Source organism: Astatotilapia calliptera, chromosome 7 (assembly GCF_900246225.1).
Source record: "Astatotilapia calliptera chromosome 7, fAstCal1.2, whole genome shotgun sequence".
Lineage (NCBI taxonomy): Eukaryota > Metazoa > Chordata > Actinopteri > Cichliformes > Cichlidae > Astatotilapia > Astatotilapia calliptera.
In genome coordinates this window covers 18,994,354-19,010,945 of record NC_039308.1, presented here as the reverse complement: position 1 = coordinate 19,010,945, position 16,592 = coordinate 18,994,354, and the positions used below count along the sequence as shown (strand labels likewise).

General features: G+C 43.0%; 1 protein-coding gene across 5 annotated transcripts in view; it reads left to right on the top strand.

Moving 5' to 3' along the window:
* Positions 1-15,909, top strand: part of ctif (CBP80/20-dependent translation initiation factor) — a 61,955-nt gene extending 46,046 nt beyond the window's left edge. For all 5 annotated transcript variants that reach the window (XM_026173597.1, XM_026173598.1, XM_026173594.1 and 2 more), the window contains 5 exons: positions 1,212-1,785; positions 4,016-4,315; positions 6,990-7,142; positions 13,188-13,241; positions 15,565-15,909. In XM_026173597.1, the coding sequence (XP_026029382.1) occupies positions 1,212-1,785; positions 4,016-4,315; positions 6,990-7,142; positions 13,188-13,241; positions 15,565-15,786 (1,303 nt within the window). In that variant the 3' untranslated portion in view covers positions 15,787-15,909. The remainder of the gene's footprint in view (positions 1-1,211; positions 1,786-4,015; positions 4,316-6,989; positions 7,143-13,187; positions 13,242-15,564) is intronic.
* The last annotated feature ends 683 nt before the right edge of the window (positions 15,910-16,592 follow it).

Sequence of the window (16,592 nt, the reverse complement as noted above, 5' to 3'; positions counted from 1 at the left end):
GCTTTTTTTTAAAAAAAACAATGGTTTCAAAGTTAAAAAAGGACATTTTCTGTGAATTAACAAAAACTTTCTGTTCTGTAACTTTGCACATTTATTAACTACATTTTAAGCCCAAAGAGTCACGCTGATAGATTTCTTTCAACTACAGAAGTGTAGAAAAACTAAATATAAATAAATAATATCATGAAATATCTGAGCGATTCAATGTGTAGTTAATCGTCTATACATGGACAGACAGGTGAGTGGTGTGACCCACCATGTACGCAAAATGAGTTTGACGTTCCAGATTTAAGCTATTATTTAAATTGTCCTTATGCAGCACTTATACTGTAACTGAACACTCTTAGTGCTTTATACAACTTGCCTCATTCACACGAGCATCATTTTTATCCTTTTTTTGTTTTGTTTTTTTAAACGCTAGTGCTTTCTATCTAACATTCATACTCCAAAGGATACATCTGAGTGCAGCTTGGTTTTAGTCTGTTGCCAAAGGATATTTGACGTGCAGACGGGAGCAGCCAGGGATCAAACCACCGACTTTCTGATTAGTAGATGACCCGCTGTACCTCCTGAGCTACAGCCGCCCCACCCCTCCACCATGACGTTTCATTGTATACGTTTTACTGGGTTCATGTACAATAGTTAAACAACCGTATAGATGCTAATTTATAATATTTGGCAACTAGCTACTGTTCATTTGCAAGTAAAGTTTGTAACCACCTACACCAATATGCTAAACATACTGATTTCATTTCCTTCATTTACAGATCACATCAGTCAAAAATTAACATTAAATTGCCTACATGGATACAGTTAGGTATATCTAAACAAATGCTTGCTAGCTGCTGCTACCCTTTGAGCTAGTTCACTGGCTGAGGCAAATAATAGGTTGCCTTCTCAGTGCCAGGGTGACTAATCCCTTGGACCATATGTCAGCGGCTTGTCAAGCCCAGAGCCAGTGCAGCAAAAGGACACAGCAATGCAGGACAGGAAAACACAGACACACTGTGCGTCCACATGTAAGCAGGCACTGGGCTTTTGATTTTCTAGATGTAGTTCAGTAGTGGTGGGTTAGTGCTTTTGTGTAGAGGTTCTCACAAGAATAATGTTTGATCTTTGTGAGAAGGTGCGTCACAGTGTCACAGAGCCGTTTAAGATATAAGGCGGCTGCCATTTCATTACACTGCACCTAAAACTTGCCCTCATTTCAGGAAACAGCAGCGGCCTCACGGCGGCGGAGGTGGCGGAGGAGGGAAGAACCAGCCTCAGTCACCGCAGCAGCAGAGGGATCAAAACCAGCAGCAGTCCCCAAACCAGCAACAGCAGAGTTCAGCAGAACAGGGAGATAACAGAAACACTTGTGCCGGTCGACCCCCACGCCAATATCAAGGAGGACATGGGCAGCGCCAAGGAGGGCCCTTACATCACGGATACAGCCAGAACCGGCGTTGGCACAACAATCAGAAAGGTCAGGGGCATGGACAGACAAACACTACCGGTGATAAAGGAGTACCCCCAAGAACAACCAAAGACAAAGAGACTGAGAATGTAAAACTGGGTGACGAGCACATGAGACCTCTTCTAGACTGCAGCAGCAAGAGTCTCAGTGAGTCACCCAAATCTGACTCGACGGCAAACACGACCGCTTTCGCCGATCTGACGGCTTACAAGGAATTTCCCAACACACCGCAAAGTGGAAAGGCAAGCGAGGGCCAGTCGGAGCAGCCCAAAATCTGCCTTCTGCAGTCGTCAAAGGAGAGGCTGAGGAGGAGACTAAAGGACAAGGTACTGAAAAGCTGCTTAGTGACTGTCAGTCAGTATTAAAACAACAAGAACCGATGTGTATATACACACACAAACACAGTCACACGACACCATTTGCTCTCATGATTACCTTAATTAAGTTCAAAAACATGGGTGCACTGTCATTATGTACACACATGGAGAAACACTTTCCTCCCTGCCTTGCTTGTCTGTTCATTTTTACAGCATTCAGGTTGAAACACACACCCAGACTGGCAGGGAGGGGAGCACATGTTCTCACTAAGGAGGTGAAGGAACTAAACCAGCATTAGCTTAACAGTTTTTGATGTTTTCCACTGTGCCCCAAACTGATGAGTTGGCCAACTGTAGCTGCCCCCCTCCCCCCCCCCCCCCCCTTTTTTTTCTCCTTACAGCTAATTCATTACCACCAGGAGACCATTGATTTGACAACACGGGACTTCCCAAGATGCAGCAAGGCAGGAATTAGTAAATATACCCTCTGTGATGCCAGTGAATCAGTGAAACCAGTCTAGAAGGGAACTTTTGGTTGATGGGATGCACCGAGAAATACATCTAATGTTTGCATCATTGTTGTTTGCAATAACGTTTTTTCCTAACTGGTGACAAAACCTGGTGTATTCGCAACATTTTGCAAAACCTTGACTGGGTTACAAGTCACGCGCTTTCAGCAGGGCTACACAATCTGTTGCTTGGCAGTAGTCTGATTGCAGACGATTTTAAATCACATATATTTTGCTACAACTCTGCGTGCACACGGCGAGATGAGCAGGGAACAGGTGGAAGGTGAATTTATTCATCTAATACGAGCAGCAGCAGGGCCTCCCGCTAGATCAGACTCAATTTTTTACTTTTTTTTTTTCCCCAATACTCGAGCCACCTGAAATCGAGTGAAATGAAACGGCCACCTTGCTGCTCATGCTGGCCTCCTCGCATCAGTTTCTGCCAGGATTCCTCTGTGGCGAGAGGGATGGGGCAGGTGGGCCCGTCCTATTTCTGGTCACCAGTTTAGGAGGTGCATCTCTGCAACCCTTTCCCTGCTTTGTTAGAATGGTAGCTGAGCAAGGGAAACACATTATAATTGTGCCATGAGTCACCACCTTTTAAATGATAACGAACCCACTGCCTGCTTTGTTCTTTTCCCTCCTTTCACTCATACTCCTACACTTTTTTTCCCAGTGGCATTGACAGTTAACAATGGAAAACAATGTGTAACAATACAGTTAATAATACAGTTAATAGGTACAAAGGCTCAATGTAAGAAAAATGGATATACCTGTGATTTATCTCTCTTTTTCTAATCAGCTTAATTATAAACATAGTTATAAACTTGCCTTTGAACCAGAACGTTATTGGAAAAGGATATAGGAAAACTGGAAATACAGTATCAGTCATACCTGCCTTGGCTCACTCTATGTCTACTGAGCCAACATAGCAATAATCGGAGCCAGGGTGGCTATCCACTTAAAATGACACCCCAGATAGTGCTCTATGTGAAAAATCTTGAGTGGTTATGAATGTAAATTAGAGTTTCTGTGACAATTTCTGTGGGAGTGTCAAGGACATTGCATGATAGAAGAGGAATGTTTCAGCAAAAAAAAAAAAAAAAATCATCATATGACAGCTTATAAAGAAGAAAATGTTGAAAGCTGTGGCCCGTGTACGTCACTGAACTTAACTGCTGACCCTTTTTCCACTGACCAAGTCAGTCAACCCAGTACAAGAAGTGTCTGTACCCAAACATGGAACTGTCAGAGGTTATTGGGATGTGTTTCAACAAGAAATGTAACAATGACTGGCACTGAAGCCAGGACTTTTTCTCCGCTGTGAGAGAACTTAGTAAAACAGAAAAAACCCAAAACAGAAAAGTTCAATGGTGTTTAATTTCACATGAGAGATCATTACTAGTCAGAGTAATGCATCACTGTGAAACTGTACCATTTTTGAAGCATTTGCTATTTAAGCTACAAATGAGCTTTAATATGTCTGTCCACATATTCAGGACTTTAACTAGAGCAACTGTTCCCTAAGGAAAGAAACATGACGTATAAACTTCCTAAACATTCTCATTAACTCAACTTGCTTTGTCATTCATCGCAACTCATGTGTCAGATTAGCTGACATTTATTTCTCTGTAGGAACATCTGATTTGTGTTGAAATCTACTGTGCTCTGAATCTAATATCATTATCCTCACCAACCACTTACATGCATTATCCCGTCTTTCCCCTCAGGAGGAAGCATGCGTGCAGCAGTCGGGCCCCGGATCACGGAATATGGACCGACTAGTGGCGCTTCTCAACAGCATGAGGAGCAACAGCAGTGGAGTAGAGCAACAGCTGGCGTCCTTCATGGAGGAGGCGCAGTCCTCAGCCCGTTCGGAGGAAACCCTCGCTCAGGTGGTCGGCGCGATCTACTCCAAGGCCGTGTCGGACAGGAGCTTCGCGGCAACAGCTGCGAGGCTCTGCGACAAGATGGCGCTGTTCATGGTGGAGGGGACCAAGTTTAGATCGCTGCTGCTCAACATGCTGCAGGTGAGATGACAACAACGGCGTCCAAAGCTTATCCTGGCTCCTTAATGTTTTCTCTAAATACTGAAGCAGGTGTAATTTATTTATTTATTTATTTATTTATTTTTGGGGGGGGGATTTTTTTAAATAGTAACTTTTACTGAAAAAACGTTGTGTGCTAAACTGTTCTTAAAAAAACAACAGTGTTTGCAGCCATGTGCAATGAACTTGAGAGCCTGTTGCCTTTTGAAATAGCTGCTTTGAAGATGGGGATGAGGTCTGTGACCACTTGCAGTTAGTTAGTGTTTTTAAAACAACGTTGTTGCATCAAAAAAGGCAGATGGAGTCAGTCAGTAAGTCTGCAAGTGAATGGGGTGGCATTGGCAATTGTATCCAATCTGTTTGTGAGAACATGAGTAACTATGATAAACTGGTCAAAATGATAAATCTGGTAAATCTGAATTTAGATATTTTAAATCCATGTCACACTGTTGAGCTTCCAGCTAAACCATTTTTGCAGTTAATCATTAAAAATTAAGCAGAAAACAGTTTCATATTTAATTGTTTGTAGAGCAACAAAACCTCTAGTCTGAATCATTTTTTATATATTTTGGGAATAGACTAAACACTTTTAATTGATTAACCAAAACAGCATTTTCAGATGAAGCAATAATGACCCAGAAAATCTTTTGTCCAGTCTATTGCTTTAATGTTTGAATCCCCCTGACTGTACCTGCCATTTTATGCCTTGAAATGCATGAGTTATTGTAAACAAGAAGTTTAAATGAGCATTAAACATCATATTTTATACTCTATGTTTTAACACAGAGGTAGGCAACTCCAGGCCTCGAGTGTCGGTGTCCTGCAGGTTTTAGATCGCACCCTGGGTTAACACACCTGAATCAAATGATTAGTTCATTACCAGGTCTCTGGAGAACTTCAAGAAATGCTGAGGAGTCGTTTAGCCCTTTAAATCAGCTGTGATGGATCATGGACACATCTAAAACCTCCAGGACACCAGCACTCGAGGCCTGGAGTTGCCTACCCCTGTTTTAACATAATAATCTGTCATTTCAGCAGCTACTTTCAAGCTTTGCTTTTTTGAGAACGTTCAGGTGGAAGCCCACTGTGTGTGTTTGTGTGTGAGACGCCGTAAATGTCAGTGGGCACAGCAGCTAATCTAAACACCCAGGGGGGAAGAAAGAAACCCGTTCCCCCTTTTTCCTCTCCGTGTCTTCACTTAACTGCACCGTTCCAGTCTCGCACCCTCCGTGAAAACATCCCCTTCGCCGTTGCATACTTCACTCCCCCTTCCTCCTCATCCCTCATGAGCTCTGTATTCCAGAGCTGCCCCATCTTATCACCCTCCCCTCACCTAGAATGACACAGGCCACTGCCTCACTACTTCATCCTGCATAGTTCCCAAGTGCATCTCTCACCCGCCAAACTTTTCCTTTCGCCCTTCGCAAACTCCTGAGAGCAGCAGACAAACTAGAAGTAGACATACAACACATCCTTGATGCCGGCAAGGACTAAATGTTAACCCATCCGCTTCTATGCCCCCCCCCCGTACTCCTACGCTCTTCTTTTTCCTCCTCCCTTGAGCTTTAGTGTTTTTCCACCTCTTCCTTTAGATGCTAAACTTGTTTTTATCCCAAATCCAGCAGCAGTGAATCTTGCCTTGATCCTTTTACACCCCCCCCCCTTTTTTTTTTTATTCACCCCCTCTTCATCTCAGCTGTCAGGTCCCTTCTTTTCTTTTATTCCTCACTTTAAAATCCACTTCCTAGCTAGCCAGCCAGCATGCCCCCCCCCCCCCCTTGTCTTTGACATTTTGACTTTTTTTTTTTTTTGCTTTAAAACATTTTAAATGTCATAAGTGGGCTCATGAAAGCTTTAATTAATGATGCTGCTTTCAGGCCCCTGGATCTCAGTATGGGGTGGAATTACTGTGCGTCTGCTGTGGCTTTGCTTGAACATAGTCAGACTTTCTCATAATGAAATATTTAACACAGCTCAGAAGTCCCAGGGGCCCCTTTTTGTCTATTACTGTTGACACCTTTTGATATTATAATATGATATGATAATTTGCTGAATCATTTTAGTTTAATTTTGAGCGCGTGTTGCGCTTGTTTTTAAATGGGCGGAGCTTCCTGCCAAACCTCTTTACGTCTCCGTTGTTTGTGCACAGGCAGACTTTTAGTGTAGCCGTTCAGCAGCCCAACAGGCAGCAGAGCGAGCGGCTCTGATTGTTGATAAAGTTTCACTTTAATCTGCTGAATAACATCTTTACAAGTGCACATTAAGCATTAACACATATTAACCCCGGCACTTTAACAGCACCACACAGTTCACCACACTTCACTTTCAAACTAAATTAACACACTCGCATCCACTTCTGGCAGTTAAAAGAAATTTGGGGAATTTTTTAATGCATTTTCAAGCTGCTTTTTGGCTTCAAGTACGTTGAGGAACAAGGTTAATATATGTGCCACCTACCAAAAAATCCCATTAGAGAGATGGAAAAGTTGTTAATAATGATTAATGGTTCTGCCAGGAAGATGGTTAACCATCTTCACTTATGAATTTAACACCTACCTACCCACTGCCTACTTGTACTACACAGCTACTGAAGCTGGATAACCGGGAATGTTTCAGTGTGTTTTCTAAACTAACCAAGCATCCTTTTTCCACTCAGAGGGATTTTTCCTGTCGCGAGGAGCTCCAGCAGTCAGATGTGGAGCGGTGGTTGGGTTTCATCACCTTCTTGTGCGAAGTGTTTGGTACCATGAGGAGCTCCGGCGAGCCGTTCAGGGTGCTGGTGTGTCCCATCTACACTTGTCTACGAGAGGTTTGTATCTGTTTTCTTTTAGGTCACTAGCCAAAATTATCAACCCCTTTCACGCTTTTCGAATAAAAGAAAGTGCCCGGCTGCGTCTCTGTATCGTGCTTGCTCAGTTCAATACATGCACTGAATCAGAGTTTCCTGTTTTTGGCCAGACTCAGTCTAGACTCTTGAAACCACAGCTCTGTTTGGTTAGTGGTGCAAAAACAGCCAGGACACCATCAGTTCCAGTAAAATTTTGTGACCCCAGGTTCACTTCTCATCAGCTGGTCTTGCTCACTTAGACACGGTCTCTCGGTCTCCATGGAAACCATTAAGGGAAGCCGCAGCAGACGCACGGCGATACAGAAGTGGTTAATGACAAATGAAATACTGAAAGGGGAAGCAAGCGAGGTGAGGGAGGTGAGGGGAAGTGGGGGAGACTGTGGCTCAGGTTGACTGTCAACTCATGGCACAACAGGTAAAAAAGAAACCAGCAGAGAGGAAGCTTGGTTTTAATACAGGGTCTGAACGAGAGAGGAAAAACAAGGTCAGGTGTAGGAACTAGTCTGAACACTGTCCAAAAATACACATCCACAAAATAGCATCACTGCTTGGTTAGGTACACCTGTTCAACTGCTCCTTAACGCAAGTATTTAAATCAACGAATCACATGGCAACACTAAGTCAAATAACTGAATAAGGCTGTGAGGGTTAGTGTGTATTCCCTTCAATGATCGCAGTAGGCATTAACTCACAGAGGCAGACTCCACTTCTTTTGCTAGCGGCAATTTTTCTAATTCTTCATCCCACATTTAGCGGTGAGTTGAACAAACGTCCACCGCAGACACGCATTTCGGACCACATAGAATAACATGGCATTCACAGAGGGATGATGAACATGAGAATCAAAACAATTGGGATTTATAAGAAATCCATTTTAAAAAGACGGAGAATTAAAAATTGCTGTATGTGTGACAAAGTTTCATTCAGATAGGCCCACCCAATAAGGAGGAGATGGGGCAAAGACAGTCATACGTACACTACAGTCGTTATAGTAAGATTCTTTATGATATTTCCTTTGTTGTTTGTATCTTCTTAATGTGATTTTACATTAACAAATTCTATCATCTGCTGCACCACATGCAGCTGTGAGATGAAGTTCTATTTGTTGTCGGATCAGCAGAAGGAGAGTGAGGTTTGGTTGCATGAGTGAGAGGAGATAGAAGTGAACTCTATACGGAACAAAAGGATTCGTGTAATGACACTTCAAACCTCCCCGCATCTGATTTGAAAACATATCGTCCAGCCCTCAGGGAGACAAGTAATTTTTTGGCATCACTGGAGAACATTTCCTCATATTGAAATTCAAGTGGGGTAATTGGAGACCTCTGCACCCCCTTTTTTTGTTCTGTTTTTCCAGGCATTAGAAAATCTAGCCAGTGAGATCTTAGCCAAGCCCCAGATCAAGTGATGTAGTACAAAAGGAGCAACAGCCCAACAGTCGGAGCTGGTTAAACAGAGGACCTCCTCGCAGGCAAAGAGGCGTCAGCCTCCCAGCATCTATGCTGGATATTTGGTGACATTATTTTTAACTCCTACACAGTGCGTGCATTTTTCTGGTGAGGGTGGAGGGCTGGATTCTGAAATTCAGCTTTTGTTTCACTTCCATATTTCTAGTGTAGTTTGAACACACCTGGCGTCTCATTAACAAACAAAACAATCGCAAACAGTTTAAGCCATCCACACCCTGTCTGAGGGTATGCCCAGGGCTTTATCTCAGGCTTGTTAAAAGGCTCAACAGCATGACCAAGGGTGTGGACTAACCAGTCAGCAATACACACAAACACGCCTCTATAATCTACATCAGCAGTATGAAGGGAGCCCCGAGAAGACTAGAGGTCAGAAGGCGCCTGTGAACAACTTAAACACTAATAATGAGGATATATGGTGTGTGTGTGTGTGTGTGTGTGTGTGTGTGTGTGTGTGTGTGTGTGTGTGTGTGTGTGTGTGTGTGTGTGTGTGTTTTTTCAAGCCCACATAAACGGTCTAATAATCAGTTTCCTAGAGACAGTCTTCGTGACTTTGATCTGGCCGCTGTTTTGATTGTCCTGTTGTAACATGCGATTGTCAGATTCTTGCTACAAGCTATGTGCAATAGGTGTTTGCATATGCACACGCACACCCGCCTTATACATGCGGTCTGAGTGTTTGCATATGCATACATATGTCCCTGCAGAGGAGACACTTCTCCAGTAAACGTAGCCTGCACAACAGGATCAGGTAACAGCAAAGGTGTGTTAGTGTTTGGGCTTAAATGCCAGCTCCTATAGCCAGAGCAAATTAATGAGTGCTGATCCCATCCATTAATAACTGACAGGCTGCTATAGCTCCAATCAAATGGAAGATTTGCCCCACACAGAACAAACTAAAAGACATAATCCTCAAGTAAAATTAAATTTAAAGCACACCTTAAAACGAATGACTTTTTTCCAATTGACACATCCTGCCATTACAGAGCAATATTTGCATTTGTTTGAGTCCTACTTTTGACTGAAGCTCCAGGACCTGCTGTCCTGTTTTAGCTCAGTTGATCTGTGACTGCTCACCAACTAGCTGCTTTTTTTGCTAGATTAAGTGACCCGTTCTACAGCTGTGCATGCGTTGTAGCACAATTAAAATGACACGTTCATCTATCTTTTTGTCTCTTGGGCTTACTTCTTTTTTAATATGTTGCCATGGTAACAAAGGTTGGCAAAAACCCTTCAGGTCAGAACTTAATAAAAATCATATAAAAGATTTTTGACTTGGACCTTTAGCCTTGAGTTAAAGCAACATTCTTTGTGTACCAGTAATCATACACACTACCAATTATTGAATCACTTGAGTTCAACTCTGTTATTTTCAAATGAAGGGGAAAAACTGTGATGCAGTGTGGCTCATGATTCTACCCCAAAAGATCATCATGTCATCATGTGACCCATAGAAGTTGCCATCAGGATATTGGTTTGCAGTCACTCCTGGTAGACAGCATGTACATACCCTCCGGTGGTGACATCAGGACCTATTTATATGGTATCTTGGCTTCCCTCTTAGAAAGCTACCAGTAGCTGTTTACTAACTTGTTCAGTGGATTTTAACTTTTTCCCCCATTAAGATTTGACAACCTCTGTATTCTTAATGACAAGTTGACACGTCAGTATGTATTAATAAAGACGTGGTTAGACGATCATTAGAATAGTTTCCGCTCACTTCTGATGCACACTCAGTCATTTTGTTCTATGACAGAAACCACTCAGTTCAGAAGACAGCTTTCAGGGTTTTCAAGGGGGGGAAAGTTTAACAGTCTTACATTGTTAAACTCTGTATTATTGTAGGTGTTTACCTTACAGTATAAAGTGCCTTGAGGCAACTGTTGTTGGGATTTGGTGCTACATAAATAAAACTGAATTAAATTAAATTATAACAGATACCAGACAAATATGGGGCTGGTCCTGAAGCGTGAATTCCAGTTTTGTCTACTACGTCAGAATCCTTCGAGTTTGTGTGTTTTTAATAAAGCATGTTTCGCTCTGCTTCATCCCGTGCTGCAGTTATTGAAGATACAACCTTGAAGATACACTAATGCAGCGGCCCCCAACCCCCGGGCCTCGGACCGGTACCGGTCCGTGAGTCGTTTGGTACCGGGCCGCGAGAGTTGAGGCTCAGGTGTGAAATGTATGGTTTTCAGGGTTTTTATCGGTTTTCAGTGTTATTTTGTTATCGTTTTTATCGTTAACTCGGTTTTCCTGGGTCTTTTCACGTGTGTTATGAATAAATCTTCTTTTTTTCGGTACCGGTACTAGTTTTATTTTGTTGTATTTATCCGCGACACCTTAAAGGCCGGTCCGTGAAAATATTGTCGGGCATGAACCGGTCCGTGGCGCAAAAAAGGTTGGGGACCGCTGCACTAATGCACATGTGAAGTCCAAACTCATTTAAGTCACTCACAGAGCCGTGTTTGGATTTATTTCTTCTCTTCAGTGCTGTGAAACAATCAAAGGGAAAAAAAATAAGACGGCTGTATTTTCTAATCCTGATGTCTTTTAAATAAAAATACTGTAAATGGAAGTCGCACAGAATCCCGGGTTTTCCCATGGCAGTAAGATTAGTTTCTTGATGATATAACCAACCAGACATCCGAGTGTTTTCAGCTTCAGCCGGAGAGACTGAGTGTTAAGCTGTCTCTCAAAAACTTTTTTTTTTTTTAAATGCTGATTTTTCAGCTGGAACACACCATGTGTTACGGTGCAGCAGTGACAGGAGAGAGAAGAGAGGAAAAGCTTATTGCAACGGATAGGAAAGCCGATGATAGATGAGTATAGATTAGATCGTTATAAGTGTATTGAACAAAACTTCCTCCCTCGGTTCCCCGGGGAACTCATTATGAGCTAATCCCGCTTGTCACATAGTTCTCCTGCTCTGGAAAAGGACGGGACTTGAGTTTCCACATCAAACAGCCACACTGTCACCACACCCATCTGAGCATACTGAGGAGCTGACGTCTGAGCAACTGTTGGACCTAAATGATAGGTGGAATACCATTAAGCTTACAGTGTGGAAATAAGAGGCCTGCTCACAGTGAATGTGGAGCATAGCATCAAATGGTGGAGGATTACTTTTTTTTTTTTAAATGTTTTTACCTCTGAGGAGTCAGACATTTGAATGACTGGTTTTGATCACAGCGTCTTTCCTAAAGCATGCATTTAAACAGGGTTTGGTTTGTCTGCTCAGTTTTAAAATGAAAACACAGTGATCGTGTTATTTAGCTCTGAAATACTGAAGTTGGGTTACTTGAGTGGGTTGGAGTCTCTATGATGCATTCTATCTAGTACTCACATATTATATCATTGCCGTTTTTATAGTGAACTTATTCATACAAAATTGTTTGTTTTAATCATTGAATAGCTTCAGAGCAACATGAGCCTTTATGGAGAGTCAGTCTGCCATTTTTTTTAAACTTCCAGTTTTAAGATGCACCAATTCCTGTGTGAAATATCGGGATTTGGCAACTTCATGCTGCTCTCTGCCCATCAGCTGGTTGCTAATTCTGTCTGTCTGCAGTCTGGTAGCATGCAGTGGGTTTAAAAAGCTTTTCTTTTCTGTTTTTTTTTAAGAGTGAGCCAACACTGCTAAGCTGTGGGACAGTATGTTAGGTAATACAGATTCAGGTGATAAACCATATAAGAGATTGAACATTTTTATATACAGTTGGCATTGAAAAACAAATTGGATTTATGGGTCGTTCTCCTGAACAAGGTGATGTCCTGTTTATTCCCTCCGTGATCTCACTTATTTTTTCCTTTACTCTGTCGCTGGACGGCGCATTGATACGTGACAGTATTTTCCTCATTTTCAAAACACGCTCCCCCCTTCCTCCATGGTACTTCCTTCCCTCCATCAGTTTAATCAAAGCAGAGCTTTGTAAACAGTGTTATGAAGACTAAGGCAGCATTAGAGTTGAGCATTTAGCCAAAGTCGCTTCTGCTGTAAACTGAACCTAGAAGCTCGTATTCTGGCATAATGTTATTCTACCTCTCTCTGCCTGCATTGTTTCAGGGGAGTATTTGTATGCCCATCTGTGCATGCGGGCCGGCATTGGTGTGTGTGTGTGTGTGTGTGTGTGTGGTAGTGGGTGGGAGGGGGCTAGCATGTTTACCCAATCCACTGTTTGTTTTTGGCCACGCTGTGTGTTTACGTGTGTGTGCTACTGCGTGTGTATGTACATTGTGCGTAAAGGAAGGCATGATGTGTGATGTTTGCTGGCAGCCTGGAAGCTCAGTGTGTTGTCTTCCAGGATTTAAAATGTTAATGTCAAAAATATTTACAATCAGGATTAGGTCCCTCCCCGTTTCTTTGTGAACTCATGAACACATTTTTCTGTTCTCTTCATCAAGTGGTTTAAATCAGTTTTTGTATGTATACAGTGCATCTTCCATCATTTCTACTGTGCTACTTCTGGAGTTGTGTTGTGCTAGTTTGCGCAGCCCTTTGCTTTGTAAGTCTTACAGTGTCTGTTCTTGTCCTTTGCAGCTGCTAGAGTCGACGGATGTTAAGGAAGACGCAGTCCTCTGCTGCTCCATGGAGGTATCAATGCATAATTACTTAAAGTCAAGTCTTCATACTCAAAAGTCAAACTGGCCCCTACAAACACAAGTGCTCGCCTATACAGACACCACAGACTGTATAGAGATTGACAGACCACGTGACTTTCGCGCATTGCATTGTAGGTACGACTGGCAGCAAAATCAAAACACTGCATCAAGCGTTAGCATTTCCAGCACCGGTAATCATTAATTCTGCGGTTTTAATCCCTACTTGCATTTTATTTGCCCCTAAAACAGTTATGTACAAAACGACGGAGAACACGGCAGGTCCGTACAAAGACAGACTTGACGAAAAGGCAAACCAAGAAAAAAAAAAAGTACAAGGAAAAAAATCAAAGGAGTGAAAGGGTTAGACCCATACGAGCATACAGAGTGGAGTAAGGACGTTAGCGTGCTGCCCAACTTTTTATCACGCACATATTTATTATTATATGGTCCTAAGTGTGGGTGCATACACTCACAAAATGTTTGGTAACTTCAGATCCCTGCAACAAGCCCAGGTCCAGTTTACTTTGGTGATTTGGACTATTCCATTTCACAGCTGTTGTTAATTTTTTTTTTCTCTTTATCTCCTGTACAGGCAAACACAATCTATTTGTCTTTTCAGGTTGTAGTATTACACTACATTTTCAGATCCAGTAGAAATAAAATAAGTGTTTCGTAATTCATTCAATTTATTGTCTTTATTTATAACTGGCATTATTGTTTCATTCTATTATAGGATCTTACAAGAAACAGGCAAAATTGTAAAAATCCACTATGCTTTATTAGCTGCTTCGGTGAAAAACAAATCAACAATGCAAAAAATAATAATAATAATAATAACCATTGCAAAACAACTTACTTGAAAACAGTTATTCATCACTTGATTGCTTCAATACAACACTTTGGGCACATATATGCGGGACTTTTCGCGGCTGTTTTTATATCGCTCTCTCACTTAACCGATCAAATCTCGCTGTGGTAGCAGCTTTAAACTCGGTATGACCCAGGTTGATAGAGGGGGCCCAGTCTGGATCGCCACAGTGAACAAAGCAGCATAGTGCAACGAATTCAATTCAAATCAATATAAGACTTATTTGTAACCCTCATCAACAATTATGTTATGATAAATTACGTAATAACTACAACAGAAGCCATCAGTCGGCTCTTTGTTACTTCGGAAACATGGCTTGAACAATTTCTCTTCCACGACAGAATCCGATAAAAAACGATCTCCTTACCCGTCGGCTTCCCATGGCTGTCATGTGACCGGCTATTGCAGTTAATAATGCCATTCTTTGTTTCTTTTTATCGTTGTGTGACTGTTTTCTTATGAAAGCCTGCGTGCCCTAGTACCGCTTGCCACTCGTACCTACAATCCTTTGCGGTTTTACCCCGGAAATTACATCACATTTTCGATCTCTATACAAAAGATGGATATAGTCAGTCATTGGTTTCTGGATTTGCATATTGAAGCCTTAATTTGAGCATTTTTGCTGCGTAGTGTTTCTAAAACTGGGAAGCAAAACTATATGCTTATCAGTAGCATTATCAGTCGAAGCATAACTAAATTGTACTCTGCAGATGGATTTAACATCACGAAAGACTTGAAAGTAGCGACCACAATCATAAATTTATTAGGAAAGAATTTACTCAGGTCATAAATGTGGTATGCAGATGGCCCGTTTTCCCATAGACTTCTATACATTTGAACTTCTTGTTGCAACAAGACTAGTCGCCCCCTGCTGGCCATAAAAGAACACAGTTAAAGTACCTAATTGGCTTTGCAGTGGGTTTTTTAGACCAGAGGCTGTGTGTTTTTTAAAAGAAGCTAGCAGGATGTAAACGTAAAAACACAGAAATTTAGCCCCCTGGAACAACTATCTTGCAAACTATATCAGGGGTCTTGTTATCAGGGGTGGGTGGGGTGGGGGCGAGTACAGTCTGCATCACCCATAGAGCCACAGCCTCCACATTTAATGGGAAATCTGCCAGGCAGCAATAAATCCTTTAAACGGCAGAAAGTAATACCTAGAACTAAAAGGACAGAAAGGGCTAAGGCAGGTGAGCTCTGATTGGAAAAGAGTTCCCAGATGCTCGCAAACACAATGTTTGCAGTCTTGATTACATACTGGCAGCCTCGGCATGCACACATCTCCATGGCCAGAGGGTGTGTGAACCTCTGCTTGTCTGACTGTATCCACAATAACAAGGTGCCAGACATTGTGTCTTGTTCTCAGTTAAGGACGCACACACGCACTCTTTTCTCTGACCTCCTACCTCTTTACTCCCCCACCCTCCCTTCCTTGTCTCTCCACCAGCTGCAGAGCACAGGCCGACTGCTGGAAGAGCAGCTCCCCGAGATGATGACAGAGCTCTTAGCAGCTGTCAGAGACAAGATGCTTTGTCCCGCCGAATCTCCGCTGACTCGCTCTCTGCTCATGGAGGTCATCGAACTGCATGCGCACCGTTGGAGCCCCCTGGAGGCTCTCACTACCCAGTACTACAACCGTACCATCCAAAAGCTCACCACCACTGCCTAGGTGCCAGCTCCCACAGGAGAAGAGGAGATGTGTCCTCCTCACCCCAACACAACAGATGTTTTCTGGTTATGCATTGTAATAATCTCTGTTGCCTAAAGAAGTAAATGTCGCTATTGAGCTTAACTGTAAATTCCATTATTAAAAAACAAAACGGATAAGAAAAGGTGACCACTACCACAGACAAATCATGTAAGAGCCTCCTAACAGGTAACCCAAAAAGCCAACACTACATGTGCCACATTTGGCACACATTTGAGAAGATGGTAACTGATAGGTAGTCAGTGTGGGTGTGTTCGGCCACATGGAGCCTGAGAGCTTGGCTGGCTGCTGGATAAAGGAGGGAAGAGACAAGAGAGGGGTCACGTAGCAGAGAGGAGGAGAGGGCAGCGGTCTGTCCGTGGGGAATAGAGAGATCTGTGCCCAGAGATGAATAGAGGACGGAGAGCGAAGGGGCGGGTGGGGGCCGGGGTGGTCTGTGTCAGTCTCTTCATTGTGTTCGTTTGCCACACCTCCCCTCCTCCCCTTCCCTCTTCTGTCTCTCCGTTAGCCCCCAGGGTCTGTGTGGCTGATAAAAGAGAGGAGGAGGCAGGGAGCAGACACAGTGCTGTCTGTCTGGGCTGTCTGCCCTGCCAGGCCAGGGACCAGGTCAAAGGGCCTCGCTGTGGAGCCCCCCCACAGCTCCTCCCTGCCTTTGTCTCCCCGACACCCCCCACCCAGCAGGAAGCCCTTTTGAGGAGATGAGACAGCGGGCCTGCTGGGCCAGGCTGGGTTGGGGATAAAGATCAGGCTGGCTAGAGTAGGGTGAC